The sequence below is a fragment of the Carlito syrichta genome, unplaced genomic scaffold (genome assembly GCF_000164805.1).
Source record: "Carlito syrichta isolate Samal-C Ts95f unplaced genomic scaffold, Tarsius_syrichta-2.0.1 Scaffold303565, whole genome shotgun sequence".
NCBI lineage: Eukaryota > Metazoa > Chordata > Mammalia > Primates > Tarsiidae > Carlito > Carlito syrichta.
In genome coordinates this window covers 18,907-40,167 of record NW_007247661.1, presented here as the reverse complement: position 1 = coordinate 40,167, position 21,261 = coordinate 18,907, and the positions used below count along the sequence as shown (strand labels likewise).

Genomic DNA, 21,261 nt, shown 5'->3' with positions numbered 1-21,261 from the left:
TCCTACATAGAAAAGTATTGCTCCTGTGGCTTCAATTAAGTTAAAAGTTTATGTAAATATAAAGACAAGAATCACTGAAATTAAATTTTACCCTTTTCCATGCTGTCTTGATAAGGTTAAAAGCAAGAGACTCTGAAGTCAAGATTTTTCCTTCTACAGTTATCTGTGCAACACTAGAATACAAAACATTTTTCTTTCAACAGTCCTTGAACTGACTAGTTTCCCAATATATTATTTTCAAATGTTCTTTTTTCTGGGTAAAGAAACTGTTTTCAGATGCTATTTTGTAAGGGGTTATATTTTGATCAATCTAGCTTTAAAAAATTTGATGAAATTACTCCTGAAATTTATAATACTAACTCAAGAGTTTAAATGGTTTACAAAACTGATGTGAAAAATTCCATCTAAAAAACCCAATTTTGGAAACAAAGCTAAGAAGATGCTAATCAGGAAAATGCAAAAACATACTAAACAGTTCACCTATTTCATACATCCACTGGTAACCCCATTAAGAATCATTTTCATTTAACAGTTTAAGAAGCTTTCTTTTTTTTTTAATCAAAAGAGTAAAACACACAGAGGAAATACAGATTCAAAAATACTTAGAGGAACACACATAAAATTAAAATACACTTAAAAATACTGTTGCAGTTTTCGCTTTCTACTCCTGAAACAGAAATAAGCCATTATCAGTAAGTGCATTTTTTTCATGGAGAAAATATTTATTAATTTTCAAATAATCACATAATACAATTATTACAGTCATTCTAAAAAATTAGCTTATATTATTAATATTCATAAGATAAACACTGAGAAATATAGGACTGCATATTGTGACATAAAATATTTTTAAAAATCTCTGAAAGAAAAATGCATCAAAATATAAGTTTAAATAAACAAATCAGTTCACAGCAATATACAAAAAGTTTCACTTTTAAATAAATATCTCTTAGTGGCATGAGGTGACTAGAAGAGCACTTACATTTCTTTTGCATACTTTAAGGAATAGAACTAAAGTTTAATCAAAGCATGAGATTAAGAGATTAAATCACTTTTCATTTTCAAAGCTGAAACAAAAAGCTAATAACCTCACAGGCCATAAGCTGGTTTGTACTGTGGTTCAACGAACTTAATTTTCAAGCAAATTTCACTTTCATTTCCCTGAGTTCTTTCTAAAATATTGGCTAGTTGTTTAATTTATATGTGCTTGTAAACCAACAGTCTTATTAACATTTAATAAGAGTAAGTCAAGAGTACAAACCTGTAATCATGTATGGGAATTCAGAGCTCTCTGGGGGAATTTTAGTTCAAATTGAGCTTTTAAACTTACTTTTAAATACTATACTTACAAAAAATTTTTTATAATTAATGACCAAAAAAATGGGCCTGGTGCCTGTAATCCCACCACTTTGGAAGGCCAAGGCAAGAGGTCTGCCTAAGCCCAGGAGTTCAAGGCTAGTCTGGGCAACACAGCGAGACCCCATCCATACAAAAAAAAATTTTTTTAATTAGCCAGGCGTGGTGATATGCACCTGTAGTCCCAGCTACTCGGGGTGCTGAGGCAGATAGATCATCTGAGCCCAGCAGGTCAAGTATTCAGTGAGCTGGGATCACGCCATTGCACTCTGGCCTGGGTGACAGAGTGAGACCCTGACTCATAAAAAGGGGGGGGGGCAGAGAAAACAGTTCTCATGATAGCCAAGGAAGACTATAGGCCAGCTATATTTTATTTTAGCAAATATGGCTTCTAAAGTCTTTGAAAGTATTTTCTAAAACGTTTTAGTTGTTCCACGTTAATAACTCTAGAGTTCTATTCTTAAAATTTATAACAAATGAACAAACTGACAGCACCAGGTAACTTTAAAATATTTAATAGGCTGGGCTTGGTGGATCAGCCTGTAATCCCAGCATTTTGGGAGGCCAAGGCAAGTGGACTGCCTGAACCCGCAGGTTCGAGACAAGCCCAGGCAACTTGGTGAGACCTTGTCTCTACAATAAATAAAAAATTAGCCGGGCGTGGTAGCGTGTGCCTGTAGTTCCAGCTACTTGGAAGGCTGAGGTGGAAGGATCACCGGAGCCCAGCAGGTGGACACTGGGGTGGCCGTGAGTGTGCCACTGCACTCCAGTCTGGGTGAAAGAGTAAGACTCCAACTCAAAAAAAAAAATTCAATAACTTTTGAATGACCAGTTAATAGATACCAAAGAGAAACAGAGACATTCTGATAACTACTTCTATCAACTAATTGATAGCGCAGATGAACACACCTACAGACTTACTCTAACACTAACTACCTTTGCTCTGTAAACTATTGCTTTGTAACAGTATCAAAACTTAATATGCCTTCAGTGCACAAAAATACTTCAAGTTTAACAGGTATTTATTACTTTAGAGGACAGACCATGGTATTTTGATCTCAAAAGACATCTCTTCTACTTCTCTACTAGAATCTTTGTTGATTTGACAAATATAATAAGGCTGAAGACCAGCAAAGATGAGTTTAAAGAATATATCCTAATGCTAAAAGTAATTCTGGAATGATTAAGAAGTTCACCCTTTATTTACTAGTTCCTTTCAATGTCAGGTAACAAAAGAAAAAATCATTAAGTTTTTTGGACTGCCTCTACTCCTTAAAAAAGGTGTCTGCCTTAAGATGATTTTTCAATCCCATAAATCTCTTTAAGTGAAACCAATACTGAGAGCTGCTTTTACAAGAAAGGAGTCTCTCAAGATTTCTCTATTTCAGTCTTCTGAACAGAAAGGAATATTTTCATAGCCATGTAAAATTCCAATCTGAAAAGATTATTTCATTATTTGAGCCTTTCCATTTTCAGACCAAGGCAAACCAGAGTAAATCTTAAAAGTTTATAAATGGCAAGATCAGGTGGCTCGCTCATCCTTGTGTCTTCTAGACATATTGCATGGATCCATTCACCACTGCCTTCCAAACTGCAGGTGCTGGCATGTGTGACAGATATCATCCATGAAGGCTCTGCTAGAAGAATTCCTTTTGCTGAAGAAGATGTTTTACCAGTTGAAAGAAATCTGGGCAATTAGAGAACAAATAAACCGGTCTCCCATTATCAAGATACCTGGAGTCACAGAAGGAATCCACCAAGGAAAAATGAAAACTTGCCAAGGCACAAGTTCACATGCTACCCACTATAGGTGATAAGAACTTCCTAGAATCAAATCCTACCCTTAGCATCAAAGAAACTAGGAGAAAACCATCTTAATGCCATGGTAAAAATCTAGGAAAAGGTTCTTTTGCCACAAATAATATTACTCCTGGGGATTTGACAACTACTTTTGAGTAATTAAACATAACTCTCAGGGATACATGCCCCGAAATTTATATTCATTCGTATTTGTTAAAGAATGAAGCCTAGATTTGACAGTTAAACCATAGCAGTACTATCATTGCATCTTGTAAAAGATCTAACATGAAGTCCTAGCATTTGAGGTAAGAAAAAGACCAAATAGTTCTCACTATCAGGATAAGATAATACCAGAACATCTGACTATATAAATTAGATTCCAGATGTCCAGCTTGCCCAAAGATGAAACACAGAAACTTTTAAGTTACTGGAATATAAAAGAGCACTCAGAAGCCCACTAATACCATAAAGGCCAAAATGGGTAAATATTCTCCTTTTAAAATTCCTGTGGACTACACAGGCATTCACCAAATCATGTGCCCCAAATCATCCACTGCTTGAATTATCTGGAGAGAAAATTAAGGTCTCACTTTTGAATGGGCACTGGTTAACATTCTTAGAAAAACAAACAGATTGCAGCCCCACCTGGTTCTTACATGAACCCAAGGAGTTTACCAATAGAATTAAATGGGCAATGGAAGGACACTCCAGTCTATAAATAACCCAAGTAAATAATGGAAAGCACCCACTTGTTTATTATCCTTTCCCACTCTCTCCAGAAGCTGGATATTCTGCCTCCAAGGGTTCAGTGGAGAAAGTGGACCCCTGACGTCAAAAGCTCTCCGTGGTCTTGGCTGTATCTGTGGTTCTAGGATCATTCCTTGCACCTCTGGTAGGAGAGAAGCACTGAAATAGAGAGCTGAATATAGATTTAAGAAAAAATTCTTATTAAGAAATTACATTCTCTGGTCATTTGAGTTTGCAATGGCTTATCCTCAGGATAACAAGGAGCTAACCTTTGGGCATGCTTTCTTTAGTGCCTTCTCAATTCGAATTTTAGAAGTCTGTCACCACAAATGATTAATTACTTGGTAACTAGTAAGAAGGGACCTGTAATGAATGGTCTAAGCCATAACACACTCTGACAAACCACCCAACTACGAGTGGAAGACTGAATCAAAACTGATAAATTATGACTGGAAACAAGATTATAGTTGTCTTAAAGGGACAGGAAAAAGGTACTCAACCTCAGAAATATCAAAGGAGGAGTTCCAGTTAATTCTTCTGTCAAAGAAAAGAAGATGGATTGATTGAAAAGTAGAAACAGAAAAATCAAGCATATTAACAGGAATGCTACTTAAACTTTGGAAACATCTAAGAAGCTGAATTGTTCTCAATTTTCAAGTTTTCATTAACTTAAAAAATTAATCACACTACAGGCCCATATTAAAGCAATACAAAGCTAAACCTGCATTTTAGCAAAGCTATGACTACTATCACTGAAAAAGCACTCAGCTTTAAAACTGGGAGGGCAGAATAGTGGATACAGGCAATACAGACTCAAAATCTTTTTGTTTTGGATCAAGAAGGACCAGGAATAATCAATTAATGGCTGCAATATAGTAATTAAAGCAGTAAGATATATCCAAATAATAGATGATGGCAAAGATACTAGAAAATAGCTTTATTACAGAAATAAGGCAAATAAGAGAAGGAAGTTCAAAGCACATAGCATCTGATCAAGGAAAAGGAGGAAGGAGAATAAGATAGGCAGATACGTATTTAAAAAGTTATAGGGACTTCAGTGCTGCCTTTGGAAAACAGATCAATTATACTTTGTGGTACAGAGTGCTACATCCCTATTAAATTTCAGATCTTATTCTAAATATAAAGGTGCTGCATATCCCTGTTCTATGGAATACAGTCAGTCACGGTGTCCTATTTCTGGGACATGTTATATTTGGGGGATAAATTTAGAAAAAAAATGCTATCAAGTCATCTCTCTCACACCAACTGGTCATCACAAGGGTTCCTTACCTGTGAGCGGACGAGGACTGTGCTCTCTTGTTCTCTATCAACCAACCAACAAAGGTTATAGTTCAGCACTAAGAAGGTAGCAACCAACCAAAGTTAGTGTTTTAATGCCTTCGCTTCCGCCTGGCTCTGCTGGCCAGTTTGGAAATATACCAAGAGCTGAAAAGGAATAGTTATTCCATTACCTAACAACATTTAGACTCAGTATTTTTAAAAGCCTAAAGATGAAAAGAATGAGCTAACCTTTCTGCTTAGGAGCATATCCAATTCTGTACAAATGAGAAATGAAAAAAACAGTTTGTCCTAAGGGGGGGTGGAAGAAACTATAAATTTAACCATCAAATCTACAATTTTTGAAAATTAAAAGTAATCTGGAACAAGTCAAAGAAACAAAACTATCATCTAACAAGAAGTATCAAATAAATAATTATGAAAGTACTTTAAGCTACTAAAGTGGCAGCTGTTTTTCATTGTAAGGTTCCAACAAATTTTAAGTCCTAGAGAGTTTTTAGTTTTTAAAAGACTATTATTAAATCATAGACTTAAAAACGCATTTTACAGCAGAATCCCACTGAGGAGGTAAATGAGGGGACGATAAGAGGAAAGGGGCTCAAACTAGAAAAAAAAAGACCTCAATCCTGGGTCTCTCCGAAATGCAATCTGATTAGGCAGTTTCAAGAGTCTGAAAAACCCAAGCAGGTTAACATAATATTCCATGGCTGGAGTTGTTAAAGAGCGGCTCTTTAACAGATGAGGCGGGCTTAAGATCAGCACATCTAAGCTCTCTTACATACAATTTTACCGTTCCTATACAGTCCAAGTAGGTGCTACAAAAAAAGTGCTTTAAAAAGGATTTATTACAACAATCATTCTTCTCTAGTCTTTTCTCATAAATTTTCCTGACGAATAATTATTTTCCATGTATAGTAATAGTCCAAAATAAAATTATCCAAGATTTCCAAATCAATGAAATCTAAGTAAAATTTAACTACTTCAAGAGAGTTAAAAGCCTATTCAGAGATTATAAACAAGCCATGATATTCCAAATGTCCCAGTTTTTCTTCAATTCTTGAATACTAACCAATGATAACATCTCAGCTGAATGAAAACGAGACAAAAAGAAAGAGGTTCATTTAGAAATAGGAAATACACATGGTCATTTTTATGTTTAAGTTTACATTTCACTCTGAAAATGAAAAATAATTCCCCAGAACGCATATATTCCTCAGATTAATACCGGGCCCAATTGAGACTTTCTCCTTCAGCAGAAGCTTTAAAGTTAAATCTTCAAAGCCATTGGTTTTATTTGTCACATACCACGAAATATACATTAAAAATACAACAAACTTACATTTAAAAATTCAAATGCCATTAGGCTAGGTTAGGCTACATGGAAAGTTAAGCAAAGAATTGGCTGGAGAAATGGATCTTTACAAACTCCCAAGTCAGATCACTTCCAGAATATAATTTCTTTATTTTGCCTGAAGCACCTACCAAAACATCCAAATTCAACATAACCATTCTCAGAAATAAATGCACCCATTTCCCTAAACAGAAATGCTTCTGTTGTTGTTTGGGGCTTTTATTTTCTTTTTGTTGGAATGGAGTCAGGGTCTCACTGTGTCACCCAGGTTGGAGTGCACTGGCATGACCCTGGTTCACCATAGCCTCCACCTCCTGGGCTCAGGTGATCTTTCTGGCTCAACCTACCTACTACAAGCAAGTGCCACCAAACCTGTCTAATATATTTTTTAATTTTTTTGTAGAGATGATGTCTCCCTATATATGCTGGTCTCAAACTCCTGGGCTCCAGTGATCCTCCCGCCTCAGCCTCCCAAATTGCTGGTATTACAGACGTGAGCCACTTTGCCCAGACAAACATTATTTTTAAATTATTGAGGAGAGCTACTCTCTCTCATGCTTTAAGAGTCAATAATTTATGAAGATTTGATAACATATCATTTATAGAGAAAAACATAAAGGTGCTTTCTTTTTTTTTTTTTTTTTTGACTTGGAGTCTCACTCTGTCACCCAGACTGGAGTGCAGTGGCCACTCCCGGCCACCGCAGACTCGACCTGCTGGGCTCCAGCGATGCTTCCGCCTCAGCCTTCCAAGCAACCGGAACTACAGGCGTACACTACCACGCCTGGCTAATTTTTGATTTATTGTAGAGATGAGGTCTCGCCAAGTTGCCCAGGCAGGTCTCGAACCCGCCGGGCTCAGGCAATCCACTCATGAGGCCAAAAGAACTGCCTTTGTGGGAATGTTATTGATAGTGGTTCATGAGATGATACAGTAAGACCTTACCCAATTCTATTTTAATAGAGTATTCTTCTATGTGATATTTTAAAGGGGAGGAGGATTCCACTACAAGTCTTACATTTCAGCCACTAGAGGATAAATTTTAAATCAAAGCTAACAAAATAAGCAATGCTGAGATGCCACCTCAAATGGGTGTTACAGGTCTATTCATCTAAGACTAATACATCAATAAACTCATTTGAAGATTTTCCATAAATACTTAAATTTTTAAAGATTCTTACTGAAAATTCAGTTATAGTCAAATCAGAAACAACAAGCCTAAGTATTTTATATATAAATACCACAGAGAATTTTTTGAGATATACATCAAATTAGACTATTTGCAATATTTGTTCAATTATTAAATGACCATGTATGACTTGTTGGTTTTAAGCATTTCTAATATGAAAGCATGAGGGAAGACTACACCTAATTATTTTTAAGCAATAAAATAGAAGGTACCATGTTTCTACAAAGACTGTAATTTCTACTCATATGTGCTGTAACTGATCTTAAAGTTGAACTTGCTAGTTTATTAATTTACAGACTTCGCATAAACCAAGACATTCTTCTACATGAGTTGGAAACATGATCTAACATCTTTTCTTATGTATCTTTTGTTCTAAGGCACTTCTATAAAGAAAACAAATTTCTCACAGATTCCTCCAAATGTCCACAACAGTCCCAGCTAGTAGTAAGAAGAAAAGTAAAGAGCGTCCTTAACAGAGGCAGTGTGTTTTTGTATCTCCAACCCCCTAGAAAAGTGCTTGGCACACTACTAAGTAGATAATTTAGATGTTTTAAAAATGAATGAAGCCTGCTGTTCAAGAAACAAAAAGGAGAACTTTGTCAAATGGTTAATATTGAAAGAATACACCTAACCAGTTCAACTTTCTAATCCTAAAAAAACCAAAAAGTTAACAAAGTATTTTCTTTCTTTTCTTTTTTTTTTGAGTTGGAATCTCACTCCTTCGCCTAGGCTGGAGTGCAGTGGTATGCTCATAGCCACCCCAGCATCGATCTGCTGGGCTCCAGCATTCCTTCCACCTCAGCCTTCCAAGTACCCAGACTACAGGCGCATGCTACTGCGCCTGGCTAATTTTTGATTTTATTGTAGAGATGAAGTCTCGCCAAGTTGCCCAGGCCAGTCTCAAACCCACGGGTTCAGGCAATCCACTCACCTCGGCATCCCAAAAAGTATTACTTTCATGGATCTATCTCTTTTGGGGGTTATCAGTTTCGAAGAATCATTTTTTTTTTCTTTTTAAGTTAGAGTCTCACTCTGTCGCCAGGCTGGAGTACAGTGGCACACTCACGGCCACAGCAGCTTCAACCTGCTGGGCTCAGATGATCCTTCTACTTCAGCCTTCCAAGTAGTTGGAACTACAGGTGTGCGCCACTACACCCAGCTAATCTGTTTTTTTTTTTTTTTGTGGCCATGTTTCCCAGGCTGGTCTCAAACCTGCAGGCTCAGGCAATCCTCTTGCCTCTACCTCCCAAAGTGCTGGGATTACAGGTATGAGCCACCACGCCTGGCTTAGAATTAATTTTTGAGTGTGATCAGTAGAAACTTGAAAGGTACTATCCTGAGACGATACACACTTATAACACTTATTAGAGATTTCTAATGTTCTTTTGCAGAGTTTTTTTATTTTTTTGAGCTGGAGTCTTACTCTGTTGCCTAGGTTGGAGGACAGTGGCACGCTCACAGTTGCCGCAGCCTCGACCTCCCGGGCTCAGGCAATCCTTCCGCCTCAGCTTTCCAAATAGCCAGAACTACAGACACACGCTACCACGCCCAGCTAATTTTTTTACTTATTGTAGAGACGAGGTCTCACCATGTTGCCCAGGCTGGTCTTGAATTTTGCAGAAATGTAACAGCATGATAACAAATGAGATGCTGTCAAAACATCCAATTTCAAATTTTCAATTTCAAAAAGTGAGAGATATTGCCTCAAACAAAATAAAGCAAGCAAGCAAGCAAAAAAACAAAACAAAACAAAACAAAAAAACCTCCAGGTTTCCAAGAATTTGTTAGCCAGGGTACTGTATTGACTCTGAAGGAAAAGATTATTTCTAAACCACAAATCTTGTGTGTATTGTCAAATGGGATACATCTTTTTTAAGAAATAGGGAAGAAAGCCTAGAACTTAAGAAAATACATAGCATTATGAGGATACACAATAATGGAAAGCAACTTCCTAAAACAGAAGAAAGCTGTAATGAAAATAGAAAAACCTGGCCAGGTGCAGTGGCTCCTGCCAGTAATCCCAGCACTTTGGTAGGCTGGAGGGAGAGGACTGCCTGGGCCCAAGGATTCGAGATCAGCCTGGGCAACATGGTGAGACCTCGTCTCTACAATAAATCAAAAAACAGCCAGGCATGGTGGCGTGTGCCTTTAGTTCCAGCTACTTAGAAGACTGAGGTGGAAGGATAACCTGAGCTCAGCAGGCCCAGGCTGCAGTAGCCGTGAGCATGCCACTGCACTCTAGACTGGGCAACAGAGTGAAAATGACTCAAAAAACAAAACAAACAAACAGAAAAACAGAAAGAAAATAGAAAAACCTAACTATTAAATTGCTTTATGAGCTCACCATCTAAACAAATTCCATTATCAATATATCTTATCAATATATCTTAAGCCTTTTGAAAAATATACCATCCAAAAAATGATACTGGGATTTAAGCTACTCTACCAGATTTAAATGACAAGTATTTGTTAAAAGTCAAGCATTAACTCAAATGTGTCTCATGCTCCACTAAATAAAGTATAAGATGAAGTAAAAGAGATGAAAAAAAACTATCCACAATACAATATATTCTTGTAGAGTAGTTGAGCCACTACAGAATAAAAGGCAAAGGGCAATCATAAAAATGTATCTGCATTAATTATACTGACTATAAAAAGGCAGTCTACGGATCAAGAAGACTAAATACAAATGCTTCAATGTGCCACTGACTCCTGTGAATGAAAAAGGCATCTATGTTTGACAAAAAAGAAACCTTAGTGAAAGTAATTTTAAGAAAAACCTCTAAATTACTCTAACAACTACTGTCTTGATAATTAACCCATCCATTACTTTTATGTGACTTCTTTGCCTATTTATTTTGCCAGTATGAAATGTTTGGTTTTATTCTTATTATATCTGAAGTATATACTATAAGGTATTGTTTTAAAAGCACCACTTTCTAATATATTTTTTATTCTAGAATCTTGAATTGGGTTATATTCATCTGAGTGCACTCAGAAAAAGACAAACATAAAAGACCATAGAAAGAAAAACATTTCTTTTTTATGAATTAGGCTGTATTTACATTAATTCCTTTGGAGGCCTTATCCATTTCTGACACACACACAAAAAATGAGATACAGTAAACAAAGCAAAAAGATGCTAAAGAATTAAATTTAAAAGGTTCTGATCAAGCAAGAATCATCAATAGATGCTAAAATTAGTGGCTGGAAGTATGAGCAACAGGGTATTTATATAGTCTCAAAATATCTCCCCAAAAGAAACTTGTTAATCGCAAAGGGGAAAATAGTGACTTGACAGTTCAGAAGCCTGACAGGCACCTCCTTGACTAAATGATCAAGATGACATCACCAGTATCATGTATCTCCTGAAATAATGTATTGATAAAGACATGCCATAATCTCAACCTGATCATTAGAAAACATCAGACAAACACAACTGAGGGCCAATCTAACTACTTAGTATTCTTCAAGTGTCAAAGTCATGAAAAGCAAAGAAAAAATGAAGAATAGCCCTAGACTAAGGAAATTAAGGAGACATGATCCTGAGCCAGAAAAAGACCATTTAGTAGACAATGTCAAAACTCAGAAAACATTTACAGATTAGTTAGCATTAATTTCCTGCTTTCCACATTTATACTATGATTATTTAAGACATGAACATTAAGGAAAGCTGGGAACTATATGGGTATTTGGGAACTTTGTGTACTATAATTTTGTAACTTCTTAGTAAGCCTAAGATCATTTCGGAAAAAAAAAAAAAGTTAAAAAATAGAACAAAAGGTCCTATATAGGGTTTCATACTCAACATATCTATGAAGTGTCCACTGAGAGAAGAAACATAAACTCACTTTTTTCATTCAGATGAAGTGTTTAGTCCAATCTTTCTTTAAAAGCAAATCCAAATGTAAACGATAGCATTAAGTCATGTTCTGTATTAATAATATCAGAAAAGTTATCAGATGTTAATAGGCTTATTTTTTCTTTCTTTGGTAAATAGTTCTCTAGACAGAGAACTGGATTCAGAAGACATTATGATCAAAAGAGAAAAATCTCTTCTGATGGAAAAACAACATTTACATTAAATAGCAAGTGTGGAAATTAACTCTAGACTACAGCAAGCATATGATAGCACTGATGGATAAAGCAAAGGGTCTTTCCAATTTCCATTATCATGTATGAACGTTTATTCTTACATTATTAAAAATGGGAGATTCTCTACTTATTTTTTCTTTCAAATTCTTCACAGGAAATGGAGTTTAGTGTCATAAATGTCCCTCTTATTTTTTATTAAAATTCAAGAGATAAACTTCCAATTTACCTTCACTTACAAAGTTGGCTTCAAGTAAATACCTGTAACTTTTCCTTCTAATCTTTAATATTTACTGAGAGCTTAGTGTAGGGCAAGCAATGTATTATGCTTAAAGGAAAAAAAAAAAAGACAAGCTCTCCATAAGGTGGGCTGAAGTGCAATGGTGATTCACAGGCTCGAGCATAACACACTACTTTCGGCCTTGAACTCCGGAGCTCCAGCAATCCTGCCTCAGCCTCCAGATTAGCTGGAATGACAAGCATTCTCTCATCATCACATCCAGCTTGCATATACTGCCTCACTCAATCCTCACAATAACCCTATCAACAAATACAATATCATCATCATCACAACTATACTGATCAGAAAACTAAGGCACAAAGTCGTGAAGTAATTCATCTAAAATCACAAATCTCGCAAGCTGAAGAACAGGAAATTCAAAAGCAGTTTGACACCAGGATTCTGAGGTATAATTAATTTAGACTTTTGCAAATCATATTATTTGATAACAATTAAGCATTTCTTTTAAAATACTTTGTAGATGACAAAATGCTAGAAAAAGCATACTGTTTTACGTAGAATTCTTAAACACCTTCCTTCAAATTCATTTAGCTATTGATCAGCCGACAGTTACTTGCTTTGCTATTTCTATTAACTTATGAAAATATGACATGACAATAAAACTTGAACATAAAGTGTTAACATAATGTAACAAATTAATATCAGCAACAAAACCTAGGAACAGATGTTCTATTGAAACTGAAAAGCCTTTATCTAAACATAAGATGAAGTAGTAATCAGAAATCCATCTCATCTTTTAAGTATATGCTAAAGCAAGACACGGAAAGTGTATCACTAGAATTTCTAGTTTACATGTTACCTATCTATTGACTTGCTTAAACATATAGGACAGTCTTTTAAATGTATGAGAATTTCATAAAGAGTTTAATAGCTACGGTTTAAGTCACCATTTTCTGACATAAGCATAATTAAATTAATTACCTGGCAATAACAAACTGAATTCAGAACTCAATTCTGTTACCCAGAGAACAGTCTTTTGATTTTTTACAAAATAGGCAATATGTTGCAATAAATGTTGTAGTTGGCCTCAATTTTAATATTTTAAAATATTATTTGCAGATAGCTTACAATGTACTTACTCAAATTTTTCCAAATATAAAGATAAGATCAAAAGGTCATTCCCTTATTTCAATTTCACCTAATAAAAAAATCAATATAAACATGATATTAGCTGCAGAAGCAATCAACATTTTAATTAAGAACAGGGTGCTTTCCAATTCTTTACCAACAAAATGGGGTAGTTTTTTAAAAGACAGAACTACTTACAAATAAAACCTTTACCGTATTTTAACTTGTTTAACAATTGAGCCTAAAGTAACAACAAAGAAAGTCATAATGTCAGCAGCATCTAGCAGTCTCAGAAAGAGAGGGCACCCTAAACCACAGGCCTTTGTCAGCAAACTGAAACTAAGAAAGTCTGTGTATGTCAACTACTCACTAGGTAGCTGATTTCTCTACAGTAATGAGACTACAAACCAGAAAAATATTACACGTCCTGCCTGATATCCTAAATTAAAATCCTAGGGAAAAAATTCAATCTTATCTTACTGACTGTTCATTCACAGCTTGCATAACTATTTCTACTTTCCAAACGTTTTGATAATAAAATTTTGATAGTCACATTCCATGTCTAAAAAGGAAAATATTGCCAAAAAGAAAATAGTGCGACACTGTGAAGGTAAAAGAACATCATCCCACTATCAAACTAAAAATTTAAGAAATATAATTTAATAAAAGAGTTATGTGGAGTTTGGTTAAAATTGTATTGGCTGTCAGTAAAACTTCATAAAAGCCACAACAGTCTTGGTCTAAGTCCTTAAAAGTGCCACTTCTACCTGAATCAAGTTATTTAACAAGCTCCATTAAGAAATGAAGCTAATGCACCTTCCTTCACATATCTTAATAAGTCACTCCTTCACATATTATTCAGAATACCAGATTACAGTATTTCTAAGTAGAAAAAAATGTATTTCCATTCTTTCTTCAAAACAAATCAGCTTGTGCTTTAATGACACTGATACTAAGTCACTGATTTGGCACAGTAATAAGAGCAAGCCACCATTTATAGAGCTACCAAGAACTGAGCCAGGTACATTATACACCTTATCTCCTTTTATCCTCCCAACAACAGTGCCAGGGTAGTTTTTCCCCCACATACAAGGACGAACCCAAAAAAACCTGGAATTATTTTTTGGCGCGTGAGTGGCTTGTAGTACAGGTTTCCCCCTCATTAGCATCAGTGTACCAGCTAGCATTGTTATGAGAGGCCGAATTCAACTTCTGTGAAATATTTTGTTCTTTGGGGATTCTTTCAAGGCATCTGCCCATTTCATGATAGGTGATTTACGAGCGTACCTGCCCACACCACGTTGAATAATCAGCAGTTTATGACCAAAATAACAGAGTAGAGCCTGTGCCCCATTTTCCCCACTCTCCTGAGCTTGCCCTGAGTAACTTTGTTTCCCTTGATGAAAAGTTCTCAAAGGAAACATTTTGCCAATGTAAAAGGGGCCAAACCAAAAAAACAGAAGCTCTAAAAGGCATCAAAACTGAGGAGTTCAAAAACTGTTTTGAGCAGTGGAAAAAGCATCTCGGTAAGTGTATTGCACCAAACAGAGAGTACTTTGAAGGTGACTTAAGTGTAAACATGTAAGAATAAACACAATTTTTAAGCCGGACTCGGTGGCTCAGCCTATAATCCCGTGCCTTTGGGAGGCTGAGGTGAGTGGACTTCCTGAGCCCACGGGTTCGAGACCCACCTGGGCAGCGAGACCTCATCTCTACAATAAATCAAAAACTCAGCCGGGTGTGGTAGCGCATGCCTGTAATTCCGGCTACTTGGAAGGCTGAGGTGGAAGGATCGCCAGAGCCCAGCAGGTTGAGGCTGCGGTGGCCGGGAGCGGCCACTGCATTCCAGTCTGGGCGACAGAGTGAGACTCCAACTTAAAAAAAAAAAGAGAATAAACACATGATTTTTTAATAAATAAATTCCGGGATTTTTTGGGTCCTTCCTCATATAGTTTTATAGTTGCCATCTTAAAGGCATTCCCAAAACAGAAATTCCTTCCCTAATTTACCACTGTATCTTCTAAAACATTTCCAATTACCATTTTTTTTTAATCCCTTTAATGAATCTTTTAGTCTCCAAAAGACTTCAATATTTCTACTCAGAATCTGGCATCCTTTTTAATTTCTTTCATATTTCATTTTTCAAATAAGTTTAACATAGAAAATGGATAAATAGTAGACAATAATGTTCAACAGACTCCTTTAGTTAACATCAAGGTTTAACTCTCCAACATAAAGAATACAGAATGCAAAGTTAGTAAAATATCCCTTATTGATAGCAACTGATGCATATAACCAACTCTGATTGGTTTCCATATGTTTATGAAGTTACTGGCCCTTTCAAAAGGCTTTCCTCAGGAATCTACTACCACATATAAAGTCTATCCCCCTAAAATCTGAAACCATTTATGGAGACAGGGCCAATTAGATGAGCCTGCAAATATGTCAGTGCTGTACTTCTCAAAATATGTTCCTTAACGTCTGCCAGATGTCCACTTGGTGCACTCCCCCATGACAACAATTACTTTTATTTCTCATTTGAATTGCATGATAACAGAAAACAGGGTGGTAAACAGAAAAGGAACTGTTTTTATGCAATCATAAAAGTAGAGATGGGCTCCAGCTGAGGCCTGCCATCACTTGAGCATATGACCCAAGATATTTCTCACATATAAACTGAAGCAGGCCAGGCACAGTGGCTCACACTTGTAATCCCACCACTTTGGGAGGCTGAGGCAGGAGGACTGCTTGAGCCCAGGAGTTTGAGACCAACCTAGGTGATATAGCAATACCTCATTCTCTACATAAAAATCAAATAAATAAACTGGACTTGGTGGAGCATTCCTGTAGTCCTAGCTTCTCAGGAAGCTGAGGAAGGAGGATTACCTGAGGCCAGGAGTTCCAGACTGCAGTGAGCCGTGATTGTACCACCACACTCTAGCATGGATGACAAAGTGAGACTAACTCTAAAATAAAATGAAGCAAGTTAACATTTCCCACTCGGTGCATTAGGAAACATTGATTCTACAGGTCAGTATATGATGAAAAGACTTAGATTCCAATAAAATAAAAGTCTCTCTCTTCTGCAGAATTTCTCAGTCTTTAATAAAGTAAAATGTAATGTCAGCCTCCAAAACATACATAACAAAAAGCATTCTCCAAAATTCCTAGGCTCTAGAACTATTTTTTTTTTCAGTTGAAGAACTAGTATTACAAAAACCATAGCTTTGAAACTTTATTCTAGAATTCAAAATTCAGTTTAACGAATCTTTGAAACTTAAAAACCAGATACTGACTTATTATCTTATTTAAAACAAACAGATTAATCCCATTCATTCTAAGGAGATAGTCTGCAGTCCCAGATGGGACTGAGCATGGAACAGATGGTCTTCAGGGCATAATGCCCATCTAAAAAACAATCTTTAGAATGAAAAAGTTTGAGAATCACTTGATTAGTGTAATGGTTCTATTTTGGAGTATTAACACACTGCTACATGACACTTTATTTCTTCTAAGGATCCCACCCCCATTAAGACAAAGCAAAAAGCTAAGTAACAACTTTTGTTTTTGTGAACTTAAGAATTTCAAAGCACTTCGCTATAGTCAGATACAGTATAGTCCTACCAGCCTGTGATGCAGCAAAAAAAATCAATCCCTGATGCCTCCACTGTACATAATGAGTTCACCCTTCTCTTATGCTTCTAGAATAGTGGAACTAGACATATGCCATTCTTAAAACTGAGAACATAGTCAACCCTCTTCCTGTAGGGATTAATCCTCTTATGGACCCCAGGAGAGAAAGACTCCACCAAATCACTGCTTTAGAAAACTACAGTATGTAAAAAGTCTCTAAATATGTATGCAAGACCTTCATTTTAATTTACAGTGCTTAAGAAACAAAGCACTCTTACTTGGCACAGTAAAAGCAGTCTCCATTTACACAACTACCCAACTGAACCAGGTGCATTATATACCTTATCTCTCTTTATCTTCCCAACAACAGTGCAAGGGTAGCTACTCCCGCACATAACAGGTAGGGAAATTGGGCTTAGAGAGGTTAATTCATTTACAAAGGTCATACAATGAAGAGGCAGCAGAAACAAGATTAGACACCAAGTCCGAGGCCAAGGCTAATGCTCATTAGACTCTACCTCATTATGCACCATGCTCATTAATCCACAGCCTAGATTGATCAACTCATTTTAATAGAAAAGCTGTCATGCACACTACATACAGAATAACATTGAGGTCAATGTAACTTAATTTTGACAATTCAGAAGATACATCAAGATCTTACGATGTTTCTTCAGGGTACTAGACAAAATTCTTGAAGACCAAAACCATGTCTTTTTTTCCTTTGTATCCCCAGTACACCTCTGCTCAATAAATAACAAGCATTAGATAAATATTAAATAAATATTTCAGAAATAAATACATCATCACAATATCAGGGAAAAGCAGCAATACTGTTAAAAGCCTTCTAGGTTCACAGAAAATGGCTTAAACTAGCTTAGGTATTTTCTCTACAATACTTTTTTATACAGTTAGTTTTACAGATGTAGGCAATGCAGCCATAGTCCCCACCCCACCCCACCCCCCACTGTCGATCGTACCAAATGTTAAACAAATTATCAATTATCATCAGATCCTCTTCTTTCCCCTCCACCCCTTTGTATGGTCTTCAACTTCCTCTTTCTATTGTCGCTTCTCCCCTACTCACATGTGAGCCTAATTCAGACAACTGGTACTAATGGTGTTCAGGTCACATATGGCATAGCCCAGATACAGTACATCTTGGTTTCGGTTAGGCCAAGGTGTAGTGTCCACTTATTAGAAACTTTTGTTTTTACATATTAGATCGATTCATTTATTTATTTATTTGAGTAGGAATCTCACTCTGTCACCCAGGCTGGAGTGCGCGCGATCATGGCTTACTGTAGCCTCTACCTCCTGGGTTCAGGCAATTCTTCGGCCTCAGCCTCCCCAGTAGCTGAGACAACAGGCATGCACCACCATGCCCAGCTGATTTTTTTGTAGATATGAGGTCTCACTATGTTGCCTAGACTGATCTCAAATTTCTGGGCTCTAACAATCCTCCTGCCTTGGTCTCCCCAAGTGCTGGGATTACAAATGCTACTCATAGATCTTCACAGGCTAAGAATCTGAGTACAACTGGAAAGATAATTAAGCCTCTAAATAAAGGGAAAAGAAAACCCAAACTTGATCTTAGCCTGTCCATTTTACAAAAGGTAATCCAGTTTTTGTTGTTGCTGAGTCAGTCTTACTCTGTCACCCAAGCTAGATAGAGTGCAGTAGTGGTTACCAAAGCCTCGATCTGCTACGCTCAGGCCATCCTCCCACCTCAGCCTTCCAAGTACCTGGAACCACAGGCGCACACCACCATGACCGACTAATTTTTTGATTCATTGTAGAGACAAGATCTCACCAAGTAGCCCAGGCTGGGTCTCAAATCCCTGGGCTCAGGCAATCCTCTCGCCTTTGTTTTCCAAAGTGCTGGAATTACAGGTGTGAGCCACCGTGCCCAGCCCCAGTTTTAAAACAGTCTCTTCCTTGTGAATATCTACAAGGACTGAGGAGAACGGCAAGTTTAGGTTGTCAAAAGGATACCAATTAAGTAAAATGCTTAGAAATGCAATCAACTTGTATAAGATGTGAAAATTACTGACTTTCAGCAGCTTTTGGCTATTTCATATTAGTGAAAAGTGAAAATTTCAGAATAAGTATGTGAATAAGATTTATACTACATTACTATTAAATGATAAATCAAGTTACTATATCTTTTAAAACAGACCTTTACTTAACCATAATTCAAAAAAAATTCAATTGCTTCTTTCAACAGCTCCAACATTTACAGCAGCTATACTGTAAAAACTGTGTACCTAATGCAAATGTCTTAGATTAAAAAAAAATTCTACCTTCTAGGATAATGAGCAAAAAGACAAAGTAAATCCTATTTTCAACTGAATAAATATTAAAGCATTAATATAAATTAGCACTTTCTTGTTCCAATAATAAATGTGATACAGTAAGCTATAACCATTCAAAATTAAAAATCTGATTCATGAAATCTTCTATTATGATTCAATTGATTAAAGCAAGGTTTCTACTTTTAAACTATTTTAATGTAATTTGGTTGCATTTAGCTTAAAGAAAATACTCTAAGTATCAACAGCTTACAGTAAAATCTCACTAACTGACACTACTAGAAGGCCACCAATTTAATTGCTGGAATGCTCATGTCATAAAAGTGAATGTTTCTCTATATTCATCTATTCTGAAACTGAATCCTACCTAAGCAATTTCCCCTTTTTTTTTTTTGAGTTGGAGTCTCACTCTGTCACCCACGCTGGAGTGCAGTGGCACATTCACAGACACCCCAGCATCGACTTGCTGGGTGCCACCGGCAATCCTTCCACCTCAGTCTTCCAAGTAGCCAGAACTACAAGTGTGTGCTACCACACCCCACTAATTCTTGATTTATTGTAGAGACAGGGTCTCACCAAGTTGCCTTGGTTGGTCTCGAACCCACAGCCTCAGACAATCCACTCAACTTGGCCTCCCAAAGTGCTGGGATTACAGGCTGAGCCGCCAAGAGTGGGCCAATTTTTCCAAATTTAACATTTACTCTTTCGCAACAAATTTGGAAAACTTAACCATCTGCAATTTAAAAAAAAAACAAAACCCAATACTTTTAAAATGTACTAAGAGAAAATAATAAAGATTGAAGGAATCAGCACTAGGAACACCAATCACTCTGCAACTCTGTAAAACACTAGCACCCCAAAAGAACCAGTGAAGTCCATAGCGCCAAATACCTCCACGTTCACAGGCTAAAAACTTTTTTTTTATAGTTGCCAGCTGTCACCGCTTGCTACCTATCAGTAGACAAAAGAAATCTCCACAATGTAGTTAAGACTGCAAAAGCTTTGGAATCAAATCACCTAATGAGCATTTATTTAGTACTTATGTGACCAAGTTACTTACCATCAAAATATTTTACTATAGTAATTTACAATTACTATACAATTGTATAGTAATACAGCAATACAATAGAAGATATTTTAGAATCATTTTCCTCTCATACAATCCTGAAGTCCCCTGTGAATCTATTGCCTCAATCTTATATAAATTTACAAAAACAAGAAGAGTTAAAGAGGTTGCCCACTGGGCGCAGTGGTTCATGCCTGTTAATCCCAGCACTTAGGAAGGCAGAGGTGAGAGGATTCCTTAAGTCCGGGAGTTCAAGACCAGCCTGGCAACATAGTGAGAACTGGTCTCTACAAAAAAATCAAAAAATTAGCCAGGTGTGATGGTACATGCCTGTTATCACAGCTACTCAGCAGGCTGAGGCAGAAAGAATGACAGAGCCCAGAAGGTCAAGACTGCAGTGAGCCGTGCACTCCAGCCTGGACAACAGAATGAGACTCCGACTAAAAAACTAAATAAATAAAGAGGTTGCCAATACAAACATTCTGTACCCTCAATAAGAATTTATGTATGTGTTCCTAAAAGAATTAAGGTATGATGCCATGATCATTATTATTATGGGATTCAGGGATGGTAGTAGGAAAGCAACGGTCCCCAACATTTTTGGCATCAGGGACCAATTTCACGGAAGACAATTTTTCCAGATGAAGGGGGAGTGCAGGGGAATCATCAGGCATTAGATTCTCATAAGCAACATGCAACCCGGATCCCTCACATCCACACTTCACAATAGAGTTCACACTCCTGTGAGAATCTAATGCTACAGGTGATTTGACAGGAGGTGGAGCTCAGGCGGTAACATGAGCAGTGGCAGTAAATACAGATGAAGTTTCCTTCACAGGCCCACTGCTCACCTCCTGCTGTGCGGCTGGGTTCCTAAGGCCAAGGCACAGTTTGCGGCCTGGGGGCTGGGGACCCCTGTAGTAAGGTATCTAGCTTGAAATTCTCATTCCCATTCTCTCGTTCTGGAACTACCTACCCTTCCTGCCTAGAATCTCAAAATAGGTAAAATTTCTAATAATAAAGTAGAACCAGTTAAGACTGGACACA

The 21,261-nt window shown here is 36.8% G+C and overlaps 1 protein-coding gene across 4 annotated transcripts in view; it reads right to left on the bottom strand.

Annotated features, from left to right (window-relative positions):
- The window catches only part of TSC22D1 (TSC22 domain family member 1), a 140,719-nt gene that overhangs the window by 100,558 nt on the left and 18,900 nt on the right, over window positions 1-21,261 (bottom strand). Inside the window, exons 2-3 of one of the 4 annotated variants that reach the window (XM_021712654.1) lie at window positions 3,906-4,062; window positions 2,333-3,043 (exon numbers count right to left, since the gene is read on the bottom strand). The exons of 2 other annotated variants lie outside the window; for them this stretch is intronic. In XM_021712654.1, coding sequence (XP_021568329.1) covers window positions 3,026-3,043; window positions 3,906-4,062 — 175 coding nt within the window. In that variant the 3' untranslated portion in view covers window positions 2,333-3,025. Of the gene's footprint in view, window positions 1-2,332; window positions 3,044-3,905; window positions 4,076-21,261 lie in introns of those variants that run through there. One more of the 4 variants, XR_002481992.1, reaches the window with a different exon arrangement.